Below are 23,716 nucleotides of genomic sequence, written 5' to 3'. Positions count from 1 at the left end.
AACTCCAAGTGGATTTTGGAACTACTCAGCAGTGAGGGAATAGTCTGTACACAGGCCACTCCAAACAACCAGGTCCATAAAATTGAAACAGAAGAGAGCTTCAAGTGAAAAGACAAAAGACAAATAGAACAAAGTTGGCTTGGCCTCAAGAGCTGAAGCTTGGAGCTATACACACCCCAGCAGATGGAGACTGGCAATCCTAATTCCAAGCTTCCATTACATTCTCCCTGCCAAGGAACACAACAGGAAGAATTTGTGCTGTAGTGTTACTTCATTCATGCAATATGCAAAGCCCTTAATATTGTAAACTACTTATAGTACTTCACTTGAGTGCCAGTCATATGAAGTTGACACTCGACTAAAAGAGAAGACATTAAAACAAGAACTTGGTCAAGAAGCTAAGAATTAAGAAGAGGGATCAGTGCAATGCCAAGTTTCATCTGAGTAAATTAGAGGTTGTAGGTTCAAATCCCACTCCAGGAACTTGAAGTATCAGCAATAGCTCAGTCAGTAGAGCTCCAGAGTCTTCAGCACATAACCTTGGCTGATACTCCAGCCCAGCACTAAAGGAGTGCCGCATTGTTGGAAGTGCGATCTTTTGTATAGATGATCAAACCAAGTCTCCATCTGCTCCTGGGTGTATAAAAAGATCCTATGATATCATTTTGATTAAGGCAAGGTGTATCCCGGGCATCCTTGCCAATACCCATCCTTCTAAAGTACTTTTTTTTTAAAAAATCTGCTCTTTGAGAGAGCTGGCTGTGTGCAATTTAGCTAGTCTTTCCTACTCTGCAGAAGTACTTCTGTCAGCAAGCACTTATGTATGTCCTGAAGTCACGAAGGGCGTTATATAAATGCATTACCATCAAACCATAACCTCAGCTGAACTGTAATGCAGTGTTGCGGGTGTGCTACAGTGTTGGAGGAGCCGTCTTGCAGCTGAGATGCTAAACTAGGGCCTTTCTGTTCGCATGAACACAAAAACCCCTTGGGTGAAGAGCAGCAGATTTCCTTTGTGCTCTGGAGTGTATTTCTCCTTCAACCAGCACCACAAGCCTAGTCAGGCACCTCATTGCTATTTGTGGGAGCTTGCTGTGTATAAGGTGGCATATCGTCACATCAGTAAAGCCATTCAGTGGCTATAAAGGGCTTTGGGTTATCCAGAAAGATGCCCTCTAAACAAAAGTTCTTTCCTTTGGGCTTTACCAAGGTCGGCAGCTGCTATAGCCCCTGGCACCAGAAGCATGATGTAAAAGATGCAAGAACTGGGACCCTCTGTTCAACACATTTCACAGAGCCTGCCTCATGAAGTACTCATTGAACTGTTCCGTGCACAGGAGAAGGAATGTTCACATTAAAGAATTTCAACGTGCACCTAAAAAATTCAGACATGGTAACTCACCCACAACTGAATAATTAGTACTGTCAGGAGGAAGAACATGGAAACACTAATCTTTTAAATGTCCATATCGAACACAAAGCTACAATTATCCTTCACACAATCTACAAGATCAACCAATTTCACCTCTTCCGCCCCCTCTGTAATTTTCGCCCTCCTGGAGGAAATCAGATACTTTAAAAAAAAGTACTTTGCGCACAGTTTTTGAGGCTTGGGTTCACTCCAAACACAGATAAGCCTTCCCAGCACAAGTCTCAACATCATACAAGGCAAAGCAACACACTGGAGAGCTTTCCATCCCCCATCCTGACCATTCACTGCCTCCATCACCACCACCACGGCTGCTCAACACAACCTCTGCCATTTAGAAGGACAAGAAGCAACAGGCACCCTTGCTGTGGGTTCCCCTCCAAGGCACATTGCATCCCCACTTAATACTATACCACCACCTCTTCATCATATCTGGGTTGAAGCCACGGAGCAAGGTTGGACAAACTTGGGTTGTTCTCTCTGGAACGTTGGAGGCTGAGGGGAAGACCCGATAGAAGTTTACAAACTTATGAGAGGCATCAATAGGGTAGACGGTCAGAATCTTTTTCCCAGGGTAGAAATGTCAAATACTAGGAGGGTATGCATTGAAGGCGGGGGAAGTTTAAAGAGAGATGTGTGGGGGTGCCTGGAACAGGCTGCCGAGGTAGTGCTGAGGTCGAAACAGATACGATAGTGGTATTTAAGAGGGTATTTAGATATATGAACATGAAGGGAATGGAGGGATGTGGATCGTGTGCAGGCAGAAGAGATTAGGTTTAATTTGGCATCGTGTTCAGCACAGACATCGTGGGCCGAAGGGCCTGTTCCTGTGCCGTACTGTTCTACGTTCTAACTCCCAACCTAACACTATGGAAGAGCCTTTACCAATTACAGGCATTGGAAAGACAACTCACTGCCAGCTTCCCAAGGGCACTTTAAGATGGACGTTACACGTCCTCACCACTGATCTCCATAGCCCACAAGGGAATTAAGCAGCTGCTTAAATTAACATGGCTTGCATGAGAGTTCAGATGCAGTTAAGTTTGCAATGAACATTGACACCACTGCCCATTAAGAAAGCCCTGGAAAATCTCCAGAACCTGCCCAGGTCACAGACAGAGCAGAAGAGGAAAAAAAAATCATTGTTCCTTCTGCACTCAGCCTCCCAGTTCCACAGACCCACTTACACCAGGGTCCTACACTGATCTCGTCAAAGATCAGGCACACACATATAGGGTCGTTTCCTCTGGTTGACCATATTCCTCAGGCTTTGTCACTTAATCATCACCCCTTATCCAACTGTGTGTGGACTCAATGACTCTTCCCCACACAGCACCCATCTTCACCAATGACAACTCCCCTCTCCACCCCCCTCCCCCCACAAATACCCTTGTAGCCAATAAACAAAAATATTCCAAAGAGAAGCAAGAATAACTTGTTTCTTCTCCGTGTTTGTGGGTTCTAGCACAGCTGATGTGGGAACCAGCAGACTCTTCCACAGACCGAGGAGGAGTGGGCAGGTCAATCGTTTGAGAGGTGATGCATTCCTTCTATTGGTTACACACCCTGGTCTCACACTATCAGAGGTAATTCCCTTTGTCCTCTCCATCCCTTTCCCTGCTCTTTCTGCAACATAAAACCCACTGGTTTCCTCACTTTCCCCAATCAGACCACTTCACCCGCCACAGACGCTGCCTGACCTGCTGAGTATTTCCAGCATCTTCTGTTTTTATGTCTGTTCTTTGGGAAAGTTATCCAATTAATCCCACTCCCTTGGACTTCCCTCGTGGCCCAGTAATTTATCCCTTTTTCAAGTATCCATCCAATTAGTGAAATAGACTCAAAAGGACTAAACAGCCTGTCCCTGTGCCCAATTTTGCTTTTGTTTGCAAATTCCTATTGAATCTGCTTCGAACAGGCACTGTGTTCCAGATCACAGTAACTCTCTGCATGGAAAATATGCAGAGATTACAAGGTGACAAGCAGGTTACGGATGTAATTAAAACAAAACGTTTCCATTGGACCATTAAATACCAAACAGGACGAGGGAAGAAAATTAGTCAGGAAAAAGAGGAAATCCCCGAGAGAGAGAGAGAGACACTGAAAAATGTTGAGAGGAACATGAAATCAAAACCAAACAAGGCAAACATCAATAAATGTAAATCAAAACGAACGGCTGGGAAAAAAACTCAGGTCAGGTAGCAAGCATCATATTCTGTTTTAAACAAGGAGCCATAAACATCTCCAGGGTCTCAAAGCATTCAATGCAATACCCGAGAAACCTCACCAGTTTCCAGTGTCACTGTATTCACAAAGATTATCAAAGCAGCAGCTTCCTATCAGGACTGTATGTTGTTTAATCTAGCTAACTGCATGGGAGTAACTGATCTGCATTTACACCATTGACCAGAAACTGAACTGGAGTTCCCACGTACACAACATGGCTACAAGTGCAGGTCAGAGGCTCAGAATCCCACAGTAACTCACCTCCTAACTCCCCAAAGCCTGTCCAGCATCTACAAGGCTCAAGTCAGTTGTGATGGAATACTCTCCACTTGCCTGGATGAGAGAAGCTTCAACAACACTTGAGACCATATAGAATGTAGCAGCCCACTTGATAGGCACCCCATCCACAACCATTCACTCACTCCACCGCCAGTACCATCTACACAGCCGTTTGTACCATCTACAGGACGCACTGCAGCAACTCACCAAGACTCCCTAGACAGCACTTTCCAAACCCGCCACCTCTACCAGCTAGAAGGACAAGGGCAGCAAAAGCATGGGGAACACCACCCCCGGGAGTTGCCCTCCAAGCCACACACCATCCTGACTTGAGACGTATTGCCGGTTCTTCACTGTCGCTGGGTCAAAATCCTGAAACTCCCTCCCTAACTGTCTTGTGGGTGTACCCACACCACAAGGACTGCAGGGGTTCAAGGAAGCTGCTCACCAACACCTTCTCAAAGGCAAGTAGGGATGAACAAGTAACTGCTGGTCTTCACCACATGAAGAAGTCCCAAGGCTCTATAGGCAGTTAAGTTCTTTTTTGACAATGTAGGAAATGGAGCTGTCAGTTAACTGCACACTATAGGCTCTCCAAATGGAAACAGAAAATCACCTTAAATAGATGCAGCAGTAAACTGTCGATCAGGATTTCAGAGCAAACTCCTCTGCCCTTTGTCAAACTAATACTAGAGGACCATTTATTTAGCCAAGGGGGGACATAATCAAAAGATGGTCAACACCAAGGAATTGATTCACCCAGATCACCTCCAGGAATAGTGTAGCGGTTAGCGTAACGCTTTTCCGTGCCAGCGACCTGGGTTCAAATCCAGACACTGCCTGTATGGAGTTCCAGTGTCTGCACGGGTTTCCTCCAGGTGCTCTGGTTTCCTCCCACATTCCAAAGACGCACGGGTTAGGAAGTTGTGGGCATGCTATGTTGGCACCGGAAGTGTGGCGACACTTGTGGGCTGCCCCAGAAACACTCTATGCAAAAAGATGCATTTCACTGTGTGTTTCAATGTACATGCGACTAATAAAGATATCTTAAAATGGGACTTGGGAGTCGGAACTGGGAACGCTACCCAGTGTAGAGCCAAGCTGCCCAACCATGTGTCAGGGCCTGGCCAGGCATGAAAAAGATACTACATCTCCAGATTTGGGTCAGATCAGGCTGTTTGACTTCACGACTAGGTTATGGTGTGCATGCCATATCCAGGGTGTGGGGCACTGTGCACTAGTGAGCTAGAAGGGAACACAAAGGAACTAAGCTGGGAGGGATCCTAAAGGCGATGCCTGCAGTGAAACTCACTAAACCTGCTAACTCTGGCACGACAAAGAGGATCGCCCAGCCCTTCCTTCCAAAGCCTGCTGCTGACCCAAACCAGACCGGACCCATTAGGTCAGTTCAGGCTTTAATCTTGCACTCGATGAGAGCCCAACCCACTGAACTCACACCTGATACATCAAGCTGATAGCTTCACCAGTCCCTGACCTTCCTACACAAAAGCAAGACTGACTCATCGAGCTAAACTGACACAGCCAACCCGTCCCGACCTCAATGAAGAATAACTGTTCAGGGTCACCATCTGGTTTCAGAGGAGGTAACTCACTGGGTAATTGGTGTCACCAACAGGACCATAAGAGGACATTTATACTTACGCATTGCAATAAGGCTTCTTATCGTATCCTTTGTAATTCTTCATGTTTAGAGTCATTTTGCAGATTTCACATTGGAAGCATGCTTTATGCCAGTACTACAAAGAACAAAAAAAAGCACATTGTTAATTACCATCATAAGGAAACAAATTTCTACCATCTCCTAATTTCGTTCCATCTTATTCAAGAGCAGGGCAGACACTTTCTTAGGTTGTCAGATTTATTCCCACCCTACTCCTCTTCCTCCAGCCTTCATTGGTCACCCAACATGTCCATCCCGTTGCCTCACTTCCCCAGCCAATTGGAAAAAGGCGGCTATCAAGTTGGATAGCTTTGCACCGTTTACCCAAAGGCCTCCCTTCCCCCTTATTTCCAATAATTTTTTTTTGTAATCAATAATAAAAGCACTTAAAAGAAATGCAAAAAGGAGAACATTTTGAACAGCCCTTGACCTGGTTCCCAGGTCACTCAGACCAGTGACAAGGAAGTTCATTTGATAATTCGTGGAGATACCAAGAACAACCCAAGAAGCCCCTCCCCACCACCACCCCGGTCCAGGTCAAATTGGTCCTTACCAGACATGCTACTTTAGGCAGGGGTCCTAACCCAAGCCCAATTTCCTCTTCCCATCCAGGTGTACTGAAACCTACTGTAGGTGTAATTAGACAAATGCACGGGCTAAAAGAGTCTAGATATATCCCTTCCTACATTGTTACAAGCATGTTAGACTGAAATGCCTCTTATCTGCATTGCATCATTCTAGAACTGTGCATAAAGATGCAAGATTATGTTCTCTATATAGATCTGCCAGTGTCAATTTCCTGCAAAACCCCTCAAAGTACACCAAGGCAGTTTCAGTAGTAAACAGGGCGTGGATTATATATAGACACATGCATACACAGGTTCTATATATACACACACACCATCCCCAGCTCTGGGCCTTCACCTGTGGTTTGACAAGGTGCAGATAACCCGGTAAGACAGAAACCACATTACTTCAAGAGTCAACGGGGAGAGGCAAGTGGCGGGAAGAGTTTAGCAGTTATCAGCTTGCCCAAGAAATCACTCAGCCCATGGGCAGAGTAGCTCTACCCTCATCATTGTTCCCTGGCCAGGCACCATCACTGAACTACGGCTCATAGCTGTTGTTATATAGAATTTCAGCGCAGAGACGTGCTCTTTGATACAACTGGACACACGCCAGTGTTTATGCTCCACATCAACCTCCCCCATCCTACTTTATCTAACCCTAAAACACACACCACACACAAACAGGCATTTACAGAACAACTTTTAATACAGTAAAATGTCCTTGTGAAGTGTTGTGGAACAAAGTCAAACTAAAACATGACAGACTTGTTAGCTTATTAAGATTGCAATGAAGAGATGGAAGGCTTCTACTATAAAAGTTGCATTTCACACCATCAGAGGGTCTCATTGTCTCTGCACACAGGCAGGAACAGTAGTGTTTAGATTTATTATCAGAAAGTTAGCAGAATAATGTTTTATTCATTTGTAACCTGCACAAAACAGATGGACCTCCAGTGCAGGAATCCCACTTAATAAATGATTCATAATACTACTTCGACTAAAGCTGAAATCGGTAGTCAGAGTCATACAGCATGAAACAGATCCTTTGGCCCAACTGATCCATACTTACCAAGATTCCCATCTAAGCCAGTCACATTTGCCCACATTTGGCTCTCTTGGATCTCCTGGGCTCAGTGCCATCACACCCTCCCGCAAGTAGATCCTCTGTGCCAGATGATCAGGAACATACCATCATGGCCCAGGATCTAACCGTGGGACATAACATCATTGTACTTCTAAGCATAATGTTGGATTCAACTGTTTTAAATAGTTTTTTTTAAACATGTATAGCATTTAATACACCTCAAGTAGCTGTACAAGGAATAGCCGCCTCTTAGCTTACTGGTCTGTCCATCAGGTGAATACGTGTTTTCTCATTGGTTGGTTTTCTGATTGGACTATTGTCAGCTAAAGAGTACCTCTTATCTCAGGTATAAAAAGGTGTGGTTTTTTGTTAATCTCTCTCTTCCCCCTCCCCCTAGCTTACTTTTAGTTCCTTTTGTCTCGGCTCATCTCCTAGTAGTAAAGCTAGTGCCATGTGCTCTGTGACTGTTTCTTTGTTTTAAACTTTTCCAATAAAACTTTATGAAGAACCAAGTGGTTTTCAACTCATTCTCGGACTCCTGAAAGAACCTGCGGATTTGAAAATAACCAGATCCGACAATAATAATGGTGCCCCTTGTTATGCAAACATGTGCTGCCACCTTGCATACTGTTCAATATCCATTGCAAATTATGTGAAAGATTAACATTATCACAACACAAGGTCAAATATCAACTGGCAAAGTGGTTTATTTTGTAGACAATGAAAGATGAACATGATAACCATTACAGTTTACCATTCACTTTGGAACACTGTTGATGACAGAAAATAATATGCCAAACTCTTCCTGTAAGTGGACAAATTCATACTTTAACTGATCAGAAAATACCTCCAAATCCAGACAATTTCATGTGAATTTATGCGCCATCTTTCATCACAAATAAAATTCAATGACAAGCCATAAAGAGATTCTATGACCAAGCTTGTGCAGAGATAGGTTTAGTCTGTGTTAAAAGGGGAAAAAAAATCTAAAAGGAGTACTATTAGCACAGCTGCTGTCTTACAGCTCCAGAGACCCAGGTTCAAAGCTGATCTTCCATGCTCCACATATGGGGTTTACACATTCTCCCTGACGCTGGGCGTTTCTTTCAGGTGCTCCAGTTTCCTCCCTCATCCAAAAATATGCGCAGGCTGGTAGTTTTTTGCCCCTAGCGTGTGGGTGAGCGATAGAATCTGGGAACATTGCAAGAATAGGTTACGGGGAAGATTAGTGGGGGAATGAGATTGCTGTGTGAACCAGCATAGAATACCAGAGCCCAGTATCTACCCCAGTGAAGCACAGCTTCACCGAGCACCTGCACTCAGTCCGCCACAGCCATGGATCTTCAGGCTGCCAGCCATTTTAATTCTCCTCCCCATTCCCACCCCAACATGTCTGTCCTCGGCCTGCTCTACTGCCAAGGTGAGGCTAAACGCCAACTGGAGGAGGAACACCACCTTAATATTCCGCTTGAATAGCCTACAACCCAGCGGTATGAACATTGGATTCTCCAGCTTCCTTCTCTGTCACCTCCTGAACCACCCAACCCCATCACCCTAACTCTTTCCCCTCCTCAACCCTCTCCTTCTGCCCGTCACCCGCACACTCCTCCCACTGGTTCCCCTCCCAAACTACTTGCATCTTCCCTCCCCACCTCCCTCCCTTTATTCCAGGCTCCACATTGCTCTCCTATCAGATTCCATCTTCTTCAGCCCTTTCTCACTTCCACCTATCACCTCCCAGCTTCTGGCACCATTCCCACTCTCCCCTCCCCGATCTGCCCATCAACCCTCCCCTGGATCCACATATCACTTGCCAGCTCTTGCTCCACTCCTTCCCTCCTCCTCTCTATACTGGCTGATGAAGGGTCTCGACCCGAACTGCCAACTGTCCATCTCCCTCCACAGATGCTGCCTGACCAGCCGAGTTCCTCCAGCTTTTTTTTGCATGTTGCAACAGAGCTATTAAAATAGCTGATGTGCAAGAGGCCAGAATTAGAGCAGAGTTCTCAAGTGTCATGCAAAGTTATGTATTGGGGAACACAGAGGCAATGAAGAAATTTGAAAATAAGTACAAGGCTTTGAATGAATGCACTACCAGATGTCGAGGCGCCATCGATCCAAAAGTGCAGGATCCAGGATCCATACAGGTTGTAAAGCACAGCTTCCAAGATATTGAATTCATCACTGGACAGCAAGCACTGAATCTGATCCACTTGTCGTGGGCTCACTTACCTGTCGTACACAGCTTATGCTGAACTCTGGTGTCACACAGCTCCCTTCACACGTCTGAGCTCTGACAAGATTGTTCTCACTAATTGTGGTTACTCACACTAGCTTTGACAAGAGGGGTGTTACAGGCGTGGTAAAGAGTTGAAAGGGAGAGAAGACAGGGATTGGTGAGGGTTTAAGGGAAAAGGAAAGGAGGAGGGAGGAGACCAAGGTGAGGGAGGGGGCAAGAGGAGGGAGTCAGTGTTCACATGAGTGTGTGTGGTCACATTAACCTGTGGTTAGAGTGTCAAAGTACGTCCGTATCTGTGTGTGGGTGTCCACGTGAATATGCTAGCGCACTGCTCTACTCTCTCTACACTCATGACTGTGGCTAGGCACAGCTCAAATGTCATCTATAAATTTGCCAATAACACCACTGTTGTTGGCAGGATCTCAGATGGCAACAACAACCTCGCACTCAACATCAGCAAGACCAAGGAATTGATTGTGGACTTCAGGAAGGGGAAGTTGGGAGAACACACACCAGTCTTCATTGAGGAATCAGCGGTGGAAAGGGTGAGCAGCCTCAAGTTCCTGGACGTCAACATCTCGGAGGATCTATCCTGGGCCCGACACATTGATGCAATCATGAAGAAGGCGTGCCAATGGCTCTACTTCATTAGGAGTTTGAGGAGATTTGGTACGTCACCAAAGACCCTTGCAGCTGTATGGTGGAGAGCACTCTGACTGGTTGCATCACTGCCTGGTGTGGAGGCTCCAATGCGCAGGATTGAAAGAGGCTGCAGAGGGTTGTAGACTCAGCTGGCTCCATCAAGGGCACAATCCTCCCCACCATCGAGGACACCTTCAAGGAGCGGTGTCTCAAGAAGGTGGCATCCATCATTAAGGACCCTCCCCACCTGGGACATGCCCTCTTCTCATTACTACCATTGGGGAGGAGGTACAGGAGCCTGAAGACCCACTCTCAGCATTTCAGGAACAGCTTCTTCCCCTCCGTCATCAGATTTCTGAACGGTCCATGAACCCTACCTTGATATTCCTCTTTTGCACTATTTTTGTAGCTTATAGTAATTTTTAATGTCCTTTACTGTACTGCTGCCGCAAAACAAATTTCACAACGTATGTCAGTGATAATAAACGTGATTCTATCTCCAGGCGTACGTGCACCATCGCAACACAGCAGAACCTGGTCTCCATTTGTCCTGGTCTTCCTTGCTATTGGGCCAGGACCTTGCTCCCTCAAGCTGCTGTGCAGCTGCTATTCCACATCAGAAGAATTCACACACGAGCATCTTCCACTTCTCCGTATTGGAGACTTTCCTCCAGGATCACAGCCAAGTGTCTGGTTCCATCCCATTACAGGTGCACAGAGCCGAGCACAGTTCCCGCTCACAGACTGCTTCTAATTTGGGCCATTGGACTCAGAGAGAGAACACAGGATGATTGGCACAAGGTGCGGCATTCACCACACTGATGTCATTGGCACCAGAGGGGACGAGAAAAAAAATGATTTGCATTTATATACTGCCTTTCTCATCCTTTTCAGGACACTTCAAAGGCAATGAAGGATGGCCATTAATCTGGAGATTCACTTGCCTGGCCGTACCTAACCACCAGCCTGCAGACAGTGGTCCTTTACATCTCTGGGCCTGTATTCACAGACTGCTAAGATCACCACCACCACCACGGAGGGTGGTGTTTGATTAAAGATAGTGAGCAATTCAGAAGTGGCAAAGTGCCTTGGATCCAGAGGATGAAGTTTAAAGAAAAGATTTTAAAACTTGGAAGGTAACCAGTTGGTTTACAATCGAGTGCAGAAGAGATTCAACAAGCAACACACACAACACTGGAGGAACTCAGCAGGATGGGAAGGATCTATGGATGGAAATGGACAGTCAATGTTTCAGGTCGAGACCCTTCACCTGGACTTAGGATATTGCCTGGCAGGCATGGTGGTGTAGCGGTTAGCGTGACACTATTTCAGCGCCAGCGACCCGGGTTCAGTTCCAGCTGCTGTCTGTAAAGAACTTGTACGTTCTCCCCGTGTCTGCGTAGGTTTCCTCCGGGTGCTCTGGTTTCTTCCCACATTCCAAAGATGTACAGGTTAGAAAGTTGTGGGCATGCTATGTTGGCGCCAGAAGCGTGGCAACACTTGCGGGCTGCCCCCAGAACACCCGACGCAAAAGATGTGTTTCACTGTGTGTTTCAATGTACATGTGACTAATAAAGATATCTTAACATGGAGGCTATAGTGAAAAGGAGAGATCAGATTGCCTGGGTTTATTCTCTCTAGAGGCCAAGGGGTGAATTTATAAGATCATGAGGGGTATAGGTAGGACAGATAGTCAGACTCTCATTTTCCCCAGGACAAGGGAGTCTAGAAGAGATTTAAAGGCATTCTGAAGGGTTAAGTTTTTCCCACAGAGGGTGGTGGGTGTATGGAACGAGCTGCCAGAGGAGGTGGCAGAGGCAGGTACAATTACAATGTCTAAAAGGCATTTAGACAGGTACGTGGATAGGAAAGATGGGGAGGGATATGGGACTAATGTTGGCAAATGGGATTAGCGTAGATAAGCGTGGATGAGGTGATCCGAAAGGGCCTGTTTCTGCTCTGCACGATCCCATGTAAATTTAACTTTGGCAGGAAGAGGTGGAAAAGATTAAAAACTAAACAAAAAGTTGAAGGCTCTTCGAGAGAGAAAAAAAAATCGGCTTCTTTCAGCATCATCCCCTCCCCCACAGGGACAGCAGCCAAACACATCATGTGCTGAATAAAATGAACACTGTTGGCATTAAAGCGAGAACATCCCAGTTGGCCTCAGCAATAAGCATCCAAAGCCACTAACAGGGCCAAGAGTACAGCTCCCGCGCTCAGAGCTGTGTTCACTGAGCATCGTGTGTCTGCCAAGAACAATATTACAACAAAACAAAAAGATTCCTTTCCAGTTGAACACTGGCAATTAAAGCAACTTTCATCTCCACATGCAGTACATAGTATCTCGCATGGATGTGTTTGAGGAGGATATGGGGGCGGGGGGGGGGGGGGTGGAGAGAGGGATGGTAGAAAAGAACAGATGAAGTGAGGCATGAGGAGACCAGTGTGGAGCTTTATTAATTCACTGGATGCAGATATCACCAGAAAGGGTTCAGAAATGCAACCCCTGAACCAATAGCTTGGTGGGTCTAGAGTCACAGGTTAGGATGATTGATTTGGTTTTCTGAAGATCATTAGTGACCCAGAAGAATGTTTTCTTCTGAAAACCATTTGTTTCATGTTCATTTGTACAAGTCCCTACCTCACCTCCAATTTATATAATTAATTAAATTTAAATTCCTTGCCTGCTGCTCTGGGATTCGAACTCTCTAGATCAGTAGTCCAAGATTCTGGTTACAGGACCAGGAACTTAACCAAAGTACTACCATGCTCTTGGAACTGGTGAGGCCAAATCAACAGTTTCTGTGCTGTAAATTCCACACTGTTCTATATCAGCTCAGTGTTGACAGAGACACAAGAGACTGTCGATGCTGGAAAACTGGAGCGACACACACAAAGTGCTGGAGGAACTCAGCAGGTCAGGCAGCATCTACAGAGGGAAATGAACAGTCAACGTTTCAGGGTGAGATCCTTCAGAAGGACAAGGATAATGAAGGGTCTTGACCCAAAACATCGACTGTTCATTTCCTTCCATCGATGCTGCCTGATCGGAGTTCCTCCAGCTCAGTTTTAAGTTGCCTGGATTTCCCCAGTCATTGCTTTTGGGTCAGTTGGATCAAACTGGGTACAGATCATTATACTCTGCCAAGTGCAAGATTCTTGAATCAGTCAGAGAGGAACAAAGACACTCGGGGGAGAGAAGGTATGAAGTGAAAGATAGTATTGCACAAAGGCATTATGCTGCCAGGTAAAACCAAACAAAAAACAAATACAGCCTCCAAGATAATCCAAAGGTCAATACTTATTTGTCAATAGATCCTGCTGTGTTCTTCATTCCCAAAAGACAAATCAAGCCAATTTTCATGTTCTGAGAATTGGAACAGAAACCACAGAAGCTCACTTTATTCACAACCCTTAGCAGGTGTCTAGAAATACCACATTGTTCCTTACTTATTATGGTGAAAGGACATTGTTGAAATTCAGTCTCCACCCCTGCACGGAACACAGGACATGGGCTAAATCCATTTACAACAGCACTCTCGACCCCGGACCATCCTCACCCAATGACCATCCTCACCCAATGACCCATGATCAGGTCAACATGAAAACCAGATAGTGTCTACCAGTCTGTATTGGATGCAAGTGACAAAGGCAGAGGCCAAGGAATGAAGATCATTTAGGGTTTTATGGTTTAGAAAAAGGCCTTTTGGCCCAACTAGTCCATGGCTGCAAACCTCCTCCTCCTTCATCTGCTTGCCTAACCTCCCCTTAACTTAATCTTCACTATTCATCTCAACCTCTCTGTAATAGCAAGTTCCGCATTCTCACTGGTCTGCATGTAAACAAGTTTCTCTGAACTCCCTATTGGATTTCTTGGTAAACATCCTTTATTGACAGTCTCCAGCTTTCCCTCAGGTGGAAACAATCCCCCCACATCCACTCTATCAAAATCTTTCGTAATAGTAAACGACTGTGTTAATGAGGCCTCATCAGCATCAAGTGTGCTGATCTTGAACACATAGTGACAGCCCCAATGTAAATGGTGGCAAGCAGGAAGACTACTGACCAGACCATAAGATAGAGGAGCAGAATTAGGCCATTCGGCCCATCAAGTCTGCTCCACCATTCAATCATGGCTGATTATTTTTTTTAAATCCTATTCTTCCACCTTCTTCCCGTAACCCTTAACCCCCTTACCAATAAAGAACCTATCAATCTCTGCCTTAAGTACACCCAATGACTTGGCTTCCACAGCCCTCTGTGGCAACGAATTCCACAGATTCACCACCCTCTGGCTGAAGATATTCCTCCTCATCTCAGTTCAAAAGGGACGTCCCTTTATTCAGAGGCTGTGCCCTCAGATCCTAGACCTTCCTACTATTGGAAACATCCTCTCCACATCCACTCTCTCCAGGCCTTTCAATATCCAGTCAGGTGTTGAGTGTGGAAAAGAAAAACAAAATTCCTTTTCCCCCAACGTGAGAACAAGAATGAAACATTAAGCTTCAGGTAACCACTCAGAGAGAGATACAGCACAGAAACAGGACCTTCAGCCCATCAACAAGCCTCTCATCTTGTCCAAGTACACATCTCCTATCATTGCTACCAGATGAAGCTCACTATTATGGATTCATACCGAGGTGCCTCCTTTTAGAAGGTTGCGCTTGTTTTCTCTTTTGTTATGACAGGGAACATTATGCCTTTGTGTAATATCGTGTTTCACATCACTGCTTCTTTTCAGAACGCCTTTGTCCCTTTCTCAGTAATGATGACTCACTGAACTAAGACCATTGGCTCTAGGTAACATATAACACCTTGTAGCCAGTTGGATCCATAAGAGTTTTGAAGGCAGCAATGAGTGGGAAGACTACAAAACTAGTAGAATGGAACTGATGACCTTGGCAAGCAGGATTGAGAAGAATCTCAAGAAATTTGAAATGTATTTGAAGCCAGAGGGTAGCTAGGAAAAGAGTGGTTCTACTCAAAGACAAAGGAGGGGATTTATGCATAGACAACACACACACACACACAAAATGCTGGAGGAACTCAGGTCAGGCAGCATCTACGGAGGGAAATGAACAGTACATGTTCATTGAATATAGTTCCACATGGTTCACAATATAGTCCCAAATAGTCCACAATGATCTATATCTCAGTGAAATGAATTTATGCATTGAGCCAGAGGAAGTGGGTGAGCTCCTTAATAAGTGCTTTGCTTGATATTCAAAGGAGGACATGGATGGTGGTGAGATTAGGGAGAGGTATCCTAAAAAAACATTAAGGTGGACAAGTCCCCAGGGCTGGATGGGATCTGTCCCAAGATGCTAAAGGAAGCAAAAGAGGAGATTGCTGGGGCCTTGACAGATCTTTGTATCCTCTTTAGCCACAAACAAGATGCCAGAAGACTGGAAAATAGCCAATGTCGATCCTTTGTTTTAGAAGGGCAGTAGGGTCAAACTAGTAACATAGGTTGGTGAGCATTTCATCAGTGGTAGGGAAATTATTGAAGATTTGGAAAAGCGTGGACGTATTAGGGATAGTCAGCACGGCTGAATGCAGGGAGATCCTGTTTTATAAACTAGATCAGGTTTTATTTTTTGAGGAAGTGATGAAGATGATTGATAAGGGTTGGGAAGTTCATGTAATCTACTTGAAATTTAGTAAAGCATTGGACAAGGCCCTTCATGGTAGGCTGGTCCAGAAGATTAAATCACATGGGATCCAAAGTGAATTAGTAAAATGGATCCAAAATTGGCTTGGTCATAGAAGGAAGAGGTTAGTGGTACAGGGATGCTTTCCTGGCCAGAGGTCTGCGACTAGGGGTGTTCCGCAAGGATCAATGTTGGGACCTCTGTTGTTTGTTTAGAGCAAAACGTTGGTGGTATTATTAATGCTTGCAGATGAAATGAAAATTGGTGGAATTGTGGATAGTGGTGAAGGTTGTCCAAGGATACAACAGTATATAGATCAGTTGGAAATTTGGGTGGAGAATTGGCAGATGGAGTTTAATCCGGACAAGTATGAGGTGTTGCATTTTGGGAGGTCAAATGCAAAAGGAAAATATACAGTTAATGGCAGGACTTTTAGGGTCATTGATATATAGAGGGATCTTGGGGTGCAAGTCCATAGGTCCCAGAAAGTGGCAACACAAGTGGATGGGGGGGGGCGTTGTAAATAGAAGGCAAGCATACTGTATGCCGTTATCAGTTGGGGTATCGAGTAAAGTTGGGAAGTGACATTGCACTTGAATAAACTTTGGTTGGGCCACATTTGGAGTATTGCGTGTAGTTCTGGTTGCTGCATTATAGGAAGGTTGTGGAGGCTTTGGAGAGGGCGCAGAAGAGGTTCACCAGGATGTTGCCTGGATTGGAAAGCATTAGCCACAAGGAGAGGTTGGACAAACTTGGATTATTTTCTCTGGAGTGTCGGAGGCCAAGGAGAGAGACCTGATAGATGTACGTAAAATTATGAGAAGCACTTGGGGTAGATAATCAGTCTTCCCTTCCACCACACCCACACCCCCCAATAGTGGAAATGCCAAGTACTGGAGAGCTTATCAAGGCAAGTTTCTTGCCCCCACCCCAGAGAGTGGTAGATGCCTGGAACTTGCTGCCATGCAGAACCACATACAATAGCAGTACTTGAGGCATTTAGACAGATACATGAACATACAGGGAATAGAGATATATAGACCATGTGTAGACAGATGGGATTAGTTTAATCTGTCATCATGGTCAGCACAGACATGGTGGGCTGAAGGGTCTATTCCTTTGCTGTACTGTTCTATGTTCCATGCAACATTTATGGGTATGGGTTTATGGGTATCAAAGGTCAATGGAGCCCATTGTTCAGTTGCACAAGAGAGGGAAGCATCATAACATCAGAAGGCAGATGGAGTTCAATCCAGAGAAGTGTGAGGTGGTACACTTTGGAAGGACAAACTCCAAGGCGGAGTACAAAGTTAATGGCAGGATTCTGGGTAGTGTGGAGGAGCAGAGGGATCTGGGGGTACAGATCCCTGAAAGTTGTCTCACGGGTGGATAGGATAATTAAGAAAGCTTATGGGATGTTAGCTTTCATAAGTCGTGGGATCGAGTTTAAGAGCCGCAAGGTAATGATGCAGCTCTACAAAACTCTGGTTAGACCACACTTGCAGTACTGTGTCCAGTTCTGGTTGCCTCATTATAGGAAGGATGTGGAAGCATTGGAAAGGGTGTAGAGGAGATTTACCAGGATGCTGCCTGGTTTAGAGAGTATGCATTATAAGGGAGCTAGGGCTTTACTCTTTGGAGACGAGGAGGATGAGAGGAGACACGATAGAGGTATACAAAATATTAAGAGGAATAGATAGAGTGGACAGCCAGCACCTCTTTCCTAGGGCACCAATGCTCAATACAAGAGGGCATGGCTTTAAAGTAATGGGTGGGAAGTTCAAGGGAGATATCAGAGGGAGGTTTTTTTTTTTACCCAGAGAGTGGTTGGGGCGTGGAATGCATTGCCTGGGGCGGTGGTGGAGGCAGGTACATTGGTCAAATTCAAGAGATTGCTAGATAAGCATATGGAAGCGTTTAAAATAGGGGGATGTGGGGGAGGAAGGGGTTAGATAGTCTTAGGCGAGGTTTAAAGGTTGGCACAACATGGTGGGCCGAAGGGCCTGTATTGTGCTGTACTGTTCTATGATTCTATAACAGTACCTGTCCTTATCCACTTCGCAGCACAGGATGGTCATTTGCGTCTTGCCCCTCTTCTGCCACTAGTTAGTTATTGCATTGAGAAACAAAGGACTGCAGATGCTGGAATCTAGATGAAAAAAACCACGATGATGCTGGAGGAACTCAGCAGGGCCAGGCAGCATCCGTGGAGAAAAGCAGGTGGTCAACGTTTCAGGTCAGGACCCTTCCTCAGGACTGAAGATAGGAAAAGGGGAAGCCCATTATATAGGAGGGAAAAGCAGAGCAGTGATAGGTGGACAAAAGAGGGGAGGGCACAAGGTGGTGATAGGTAGGTGCAGGTAAGAGATAGTGATAGACAGGTGTGGGGGAGGAGGGGGAGAGCAGATCCACCAGGGGATGGGTCAAAAGTACGGAAGAAAAAAAGCAGGGTAGTAGAAAGAGAGAGGGGCTATGAAAGGGAAGAAAAGAACAGGCATGGTTGGGTCTGGGGGTGGGGGAAGCGGGCTGTGGGGATTACTTAAAGTGGGAGAATTCAATGTTCGTGCTGTTAGGCTGCAAGGTTCCAGGACGGAAGACGAGGTGCTGTTCCTCCAGTTTGCACTTGGAATTCTCCTGGCAGTGGAGGAGGCCGAGGACTGACACATCTGTGATAGTGTGGGAGGGGGGAGTTGAAGTGACTGGCAACGGGGAGATGCAGATCGCGGTTACGGACAGAGTGCAGGTGTTCTGCAAAACCATCACCGTTTGGTCTCACCAATGTAGAGGGGGCCACACGGAGCACCGAATGCAGTAGATGATTGTAAGGGAGGTGCAGGTAAATCTCTGTCTCACCTGAAAGGACTGTTTGGGTCCCTGGATGGAGGTGGTGTAGGGGCAGGTGTTGCACCTATGGTGGGGGGCAGTGGAAAGTTCCCAGGGTGGGAGCAGGATGAGTGGGGGGTGGGGGGGGGGGGGGGGGGGGGGGAAGAGAAATGGGGAAGGAGTGAACTAGGGAATTGGAGAGAGTGCGGTCCCTCATGAAAGGCAGAAAGGCGCGGGGAGGGGAAGATATGCTTGGTGGTGGGGTCCTGTTGGAGATGGCAGAAGTGGCAGAGAATGATGTGTTGGATATATAGGCTGGTAACATTGTTACCAGCAGCCAACTCCGACTAGGGCATTAACCAGGGATATTTTCCAGTACAAAAGCCTTAGATGCAGTGTCATGGGTGCTGGTCTAACTGTAGGTTCCAACAGGACAAATGACAAAAAACATCAGTCATTCTTTCATCTATAATCTGCCCGAGTAATGAACAAGGCAGTAAAGCCTGATAATGGACAAGTCTTGAACAGGAAAAGGATGTCATTGCTATGGTTAAACTTCATTTCCTTTTAAGATTAGGTTACTTGTAAAAGCAACCTCAATTGGTCAGAACTGGTATAATTCAGAAATAACCACAAAATTCTACTTAGTTTGTTCTTGTGTCAGTGATCATTCGGGATGTCAATTGAGTTATGATGGGGAGATTCAACAGCATGTCAAAATAGACCTCTCTCATCTTTTCTCTCACACACACAAATTTTTCGGAACCTGCTTATAAAGGGAATATTACATAGCAGTCAAGTTACTGGCCAGGGCTCAGAGACAAAGGTGGAAATCCCACCGCGGCATCTGGAGAATTTAGAACATAGAACGCTACAGCAAAGTACAGGTCCTTCGGCCCACAATGTTGTGCCAACGTCTTATCCTGCTCTAAGATCTATCCAACCCTTCCCTCTCACATAGCCCCATATTTTTTCTATCATTCATGTGTAAATTTCAAGATTTGAGGGGCAAGTTTCTCTCTTACAAGGAGTGGTTGATACCTGGAACTCAAGCAAGTGGAAATGGTGGCATCAGATACAATCGCTATGTTTAAGAAACACTTGGACAGGCAATTAAATAGAAAGGGCATGGAAGGATAGGGACCTATTGCTGGCAAGTGGGATTAGTATAAATGGGCAAAAAGGTCAGTAGGGACATGGTGGGCCAAAGGGCCTGTTTCTGTGCTCTGCAACTCTATGACTAAGTATTGAATATTGAAACCTGGTCTCACTTAGAGACAAGGAAACTACCAGACTATCATTAAAAACCCATGTTGTTCACAAATGTTTTTCCAGAGAAGGATATCTGTCTTCCTTATCCGGTCTAGGTTATACACAACTCCAAACCAGCAATGCAATTGACATTTAACTGTCTCCTCGGTTTAGAGGAAAGAAGGGAAGGAGAGTAATTGCCAGTGACATTCACATCCTTTGAGCAAATAAAAGAATAATGCTGGCATTTACGTGTGCAAGTTCCATCTCGTTTGGGACCTCATTGCCTGTGCGTTTGAACAATGGAGTCCCAAACTCTCAGACAGATTCTGTAGAGTGTGTCCCTGATATTCCACTGCAGGACTCTGCATGGGGTCGGGGTGGAGCATAATCCTACTAAATGTTGCCAGTGTTTACATTGGGTAAACTGTTCAACAGGTTCTTTGCCAAGTTAGACCCTACACAGTGTTCAGGCGTTTATTTATCCAAATGGAGATTTTACAGGTGTGAGAAAAGCAAGGAATAAGTTACACGTTTTTAATTGTCTGTGTTTGCTATAATGTTTTTAATTGTTCAAAATGTTTTTTGGTTGACTTCTCTTCTAAAGGTTGTTAATTTTCAATAGTTTGACTTTTAATAGTTTTTGAATGCTTTTGAACATCAGGAAAACAGAAGCATTGTCTGCAAACCTGCAAGGGACTCATGTCTGATCTACTTCAAAGCAGCAGTCACACACACTACAGCTTTGAAGCCACTATAGTTTGTCATTTAGGATCCGAACATGCCTTTCAGCAAGTTCAATGTACAAATATGAATCCATAAGTGCAGAAATAATAAGCACCTTAGTGGCAAATCACCCTCAGTAAAATCCAGGCTGCTGTAAATGAGTATTTCTAATTAGTAAATTCAAACTGCTCTGTGCAATCAACCATCACTGCACAATTCCAGAACAGCAACTTATTGAAGGGGTGGGCAAGATTGTACAGGAGAAGTACATAAAAGTTAATTCAAAAATGTTTTAAGTCTGATTGACTTGAAATTAAATCTGAATTGTTAGGAAGGAGGAAATTGTACCTCCAGGATCCAGTGTCTGAAGGACAGATTCAATGAATACAGCACAGAGCTGCGTAATTTAAAATAATCACAGATTCCGTAATTGTGCAAGAATTGGAGATGTGGGCAAGCCAAGATCGCCACTGGCACGTCAGCACACACAAGATGTATTCATTGAAATCCGAAAGCCAGATGTTGTACTTTAAGTGTTGGAAATCCGATATAAAATCTGAAAATGCTGGAGATAGTCAGCAGGTTAAGGGGCATCTGTGGAAGGAGGAACAGAGCTAAATGTTTCAGGACAATGACTTTTCATTGGCATAATCATCGAACTGAAACAATGACTCTGTTTCTACCTCCATAGATGCTGCCTGACCTGCAGAGTATCTCCAGCATTTCACATATTCTCAAGTCTTGGGACAAGGCTGGTGCAATAGTTCTGTCAAGGACATGCCCCAAATCCTCTGAAGCTCTCCTCTCCACAGAGTACAAGCCCTTTCCAGGATTAAATCTGCCTTAACAGTTACTTTCTTATATGTATGCACTTAAGCACAGAAGAAGCCTTTTACCCCTCCAACCTGTTCAAATGGAATTATGTCTAATCTAATTCTAAGTATTGTTATTACCCCATATTTCTCAAGCACTTTGGTTAACATAAATCTACCAAAGTCGAGTTTATCGTCATCCGCACAAGTTCATGTGTGCACAGGTGCAATGAAAAACTTACTTGCAGCAACATCGCAGGCACATAGCATTGTAGTAGCAGCATTCACAAGAAAAACATAAATTATACACAACTTTACAAGAAAGAACAATTAGAACAGAAGTCCTAAGCAAAAATTTCCATCCGTATTTCTCCACCCCTTCAATAAGTTGCCGCTTTGGAATTGTGTATCGATGGTTGACTGCAGAGCAATTTCAATCTATAAATTTGAAGTACTCACTGTAACAAATTTCTACACTTGTGTAATACCGTGGCTCTTGCTAATTGTTCATCTGAAACCCCAAGTGAGAAGAATGTGCAAGACTCTTCAACACCAATGGACAACCTTGAGTCGGTCCTCATCAGGTATTTGACGCCAACAACTTGCACTCTTATAAATATTTAGTTCATTAAACTATCACTTCAGAGAACCCTTAACAAAGGTTGGCGGAGATAACAGCACAAGAACCAATAGTCTGATCAAGGTAGGTAATAGCATGCACCTTAAAGGAGCAAAAGGTAGAGAGACGATGAGGTTTAGTGAGGAAATTCAGGAGCTCGAGGGCTAATGTGCTGGAGATACGAGTGCCAACAACAAGTTCATAATCTGAGATCAAGCTTTACGCATACATGTGTAGGCAGATTTCAGCACACGGCAATCAGAATAGGAAGCATTCTTGCTTTTCAGCTCAATATTGCCAAGATCAGTTGTAACATTACTGCCTTTGACCCAGCCAAAAATCAGAGCTTAACAGGAGTTAAACCTTTGGTGATGCTCACCAACTGAATCATTGGGTGCAAGTCAACAGACCAATTCTCCATTTCTCACCCACCTTATGATGACATTTAATTATGAACATCCTACAACAATCTACACAGACTATATCCTATTACTACACTTGTGTTTGGGGGAAAGAGGTTAATTAATTTTTTTCTTTGGAAGATGCACAACAATGTGGGAAAGTTGGGGGGGGGGGGGGGTGGTGTCCAATGAGATTCATGAAATTTGGAATGTCGGGCTAACAGGAACTGCATGCACTTGCACAAGAGTTTAAATCTGTCCACTTGGAAGGGTACACATGAACAGAGTGATAACAGCACGGATACAGACCTTTCAGCCCAACTGGTCCATGCCAAAGTGCCCACCTAAGCTAGTATCATCTGACCACCTTCAGCCCACGTCCCTCTAAACTTTTCCTATCCAGGTAGGAATCTAACTGTCCTTGCAAAATACTGAGGTTTGACTCAAGCAGATGCAATGATGTTATGCGGCAAATTTGCGTGCACACATCCATAACCTCGCATCTTCTCTTGGGGTGGTCATTGGGAAAGGGTGCTCATTCCATCCACATACAGGATGAGTGTCGTTTAGGAGTCTGGTCCATTTGTGACTCCAGACCCACCAATATAGTCGGCCCATAATTGTCCTAAAGTGACCCAACAAGTCATTCCGTTCAGAAGGCAATAGGATGGAAAATAAATGCCAGCCCTCCCAGTACCCACATTTCACGAATGAATAAATAACAAATTTAAAATTACCATGTAGCCTCCGAGTCCACTACACAGCACAGGCCCTAGGTAGACTGCTGTGCTTGTAATGTACTTCCAAAAAAATCATCTTTCCACTTAAACAAACCTGGCTGCACAAGTGAAACATGTTCCAGTTCTGGACAAATGTACTTTGTAATGCAGCTCCAGTTTTTAGAAGCAGGGATCATTCCCTTTAATAAAATAAAAATGCAATAACAAAAGTGAAAATTCGAGAAGGGGAATAACATTTCAAATGCAATCCTTCACCAGGTGTTGGGAATCGATAACTTCTTATGAACGTTCTGTATCCAGAACATTAATCCACAATTCTCCCACCTGGAACGACAGCCTTGCAATAGAATTCTATCTGCAGTGCTTAAATATTAAGTATTGCTGGAAAGCATCCAAAATTCAATACAAATAGAATTCTTTCTAAAAAAAGAAAATAACTTCACAAAGTGTAGACTCAATGATTAGAAGAGAAGTAGCCAGACCAAGAACAGACGGACAGTGTGTCACTGTTCAAACATGCTTTGTGACTGCCAGCTCGTGT

General features: G+C 44.8%; 1 protein-coding gene across 1 annotated transcript in view; it reads right to left on the bottom strand.

Annotated features, from left to right (window-relative positions):
- Window positions 1-23,716, bottom strand: part of lasp1 (LIM and SH3 protein 1) — a 124,438-nt gene that overhangs the window by 80,746 nt on the left and 19,976 nt on the right. Inside the window, exon 2 of the mRNA XM_052038613.1 lies at window positions 5,597-5,691. Coding sequence (XP_051894573.1) covers window positions 5,597-5,691 — 95 coding nt within the window. The remainder of the gene's footprint in view (window positions 1-5,596; window positions 5,692-23,716) is intronic.

This window comes from Pristis pectinata, chromosome 25, assembly GCF_009764475.1.
Source record: "Pristis pectinata isolate sPriPec2 chromosome 25, sPriPec2.1.pri, whole genome shotgun sequence".
In the NCBI taxonomy this organism is placed as follows: domain Eukaryota; kingdom Metazoa; phylum Chordata; class Chondrichthyes; order Rhinopristiformes; family Pristidae; genus Pristis; species Pristis pectinata.
The sequence above is the reverse complement of the archived record's forward strand: the minus strand, read 5'-3'. Positions and strand labels throughout refer to the sequence as shown.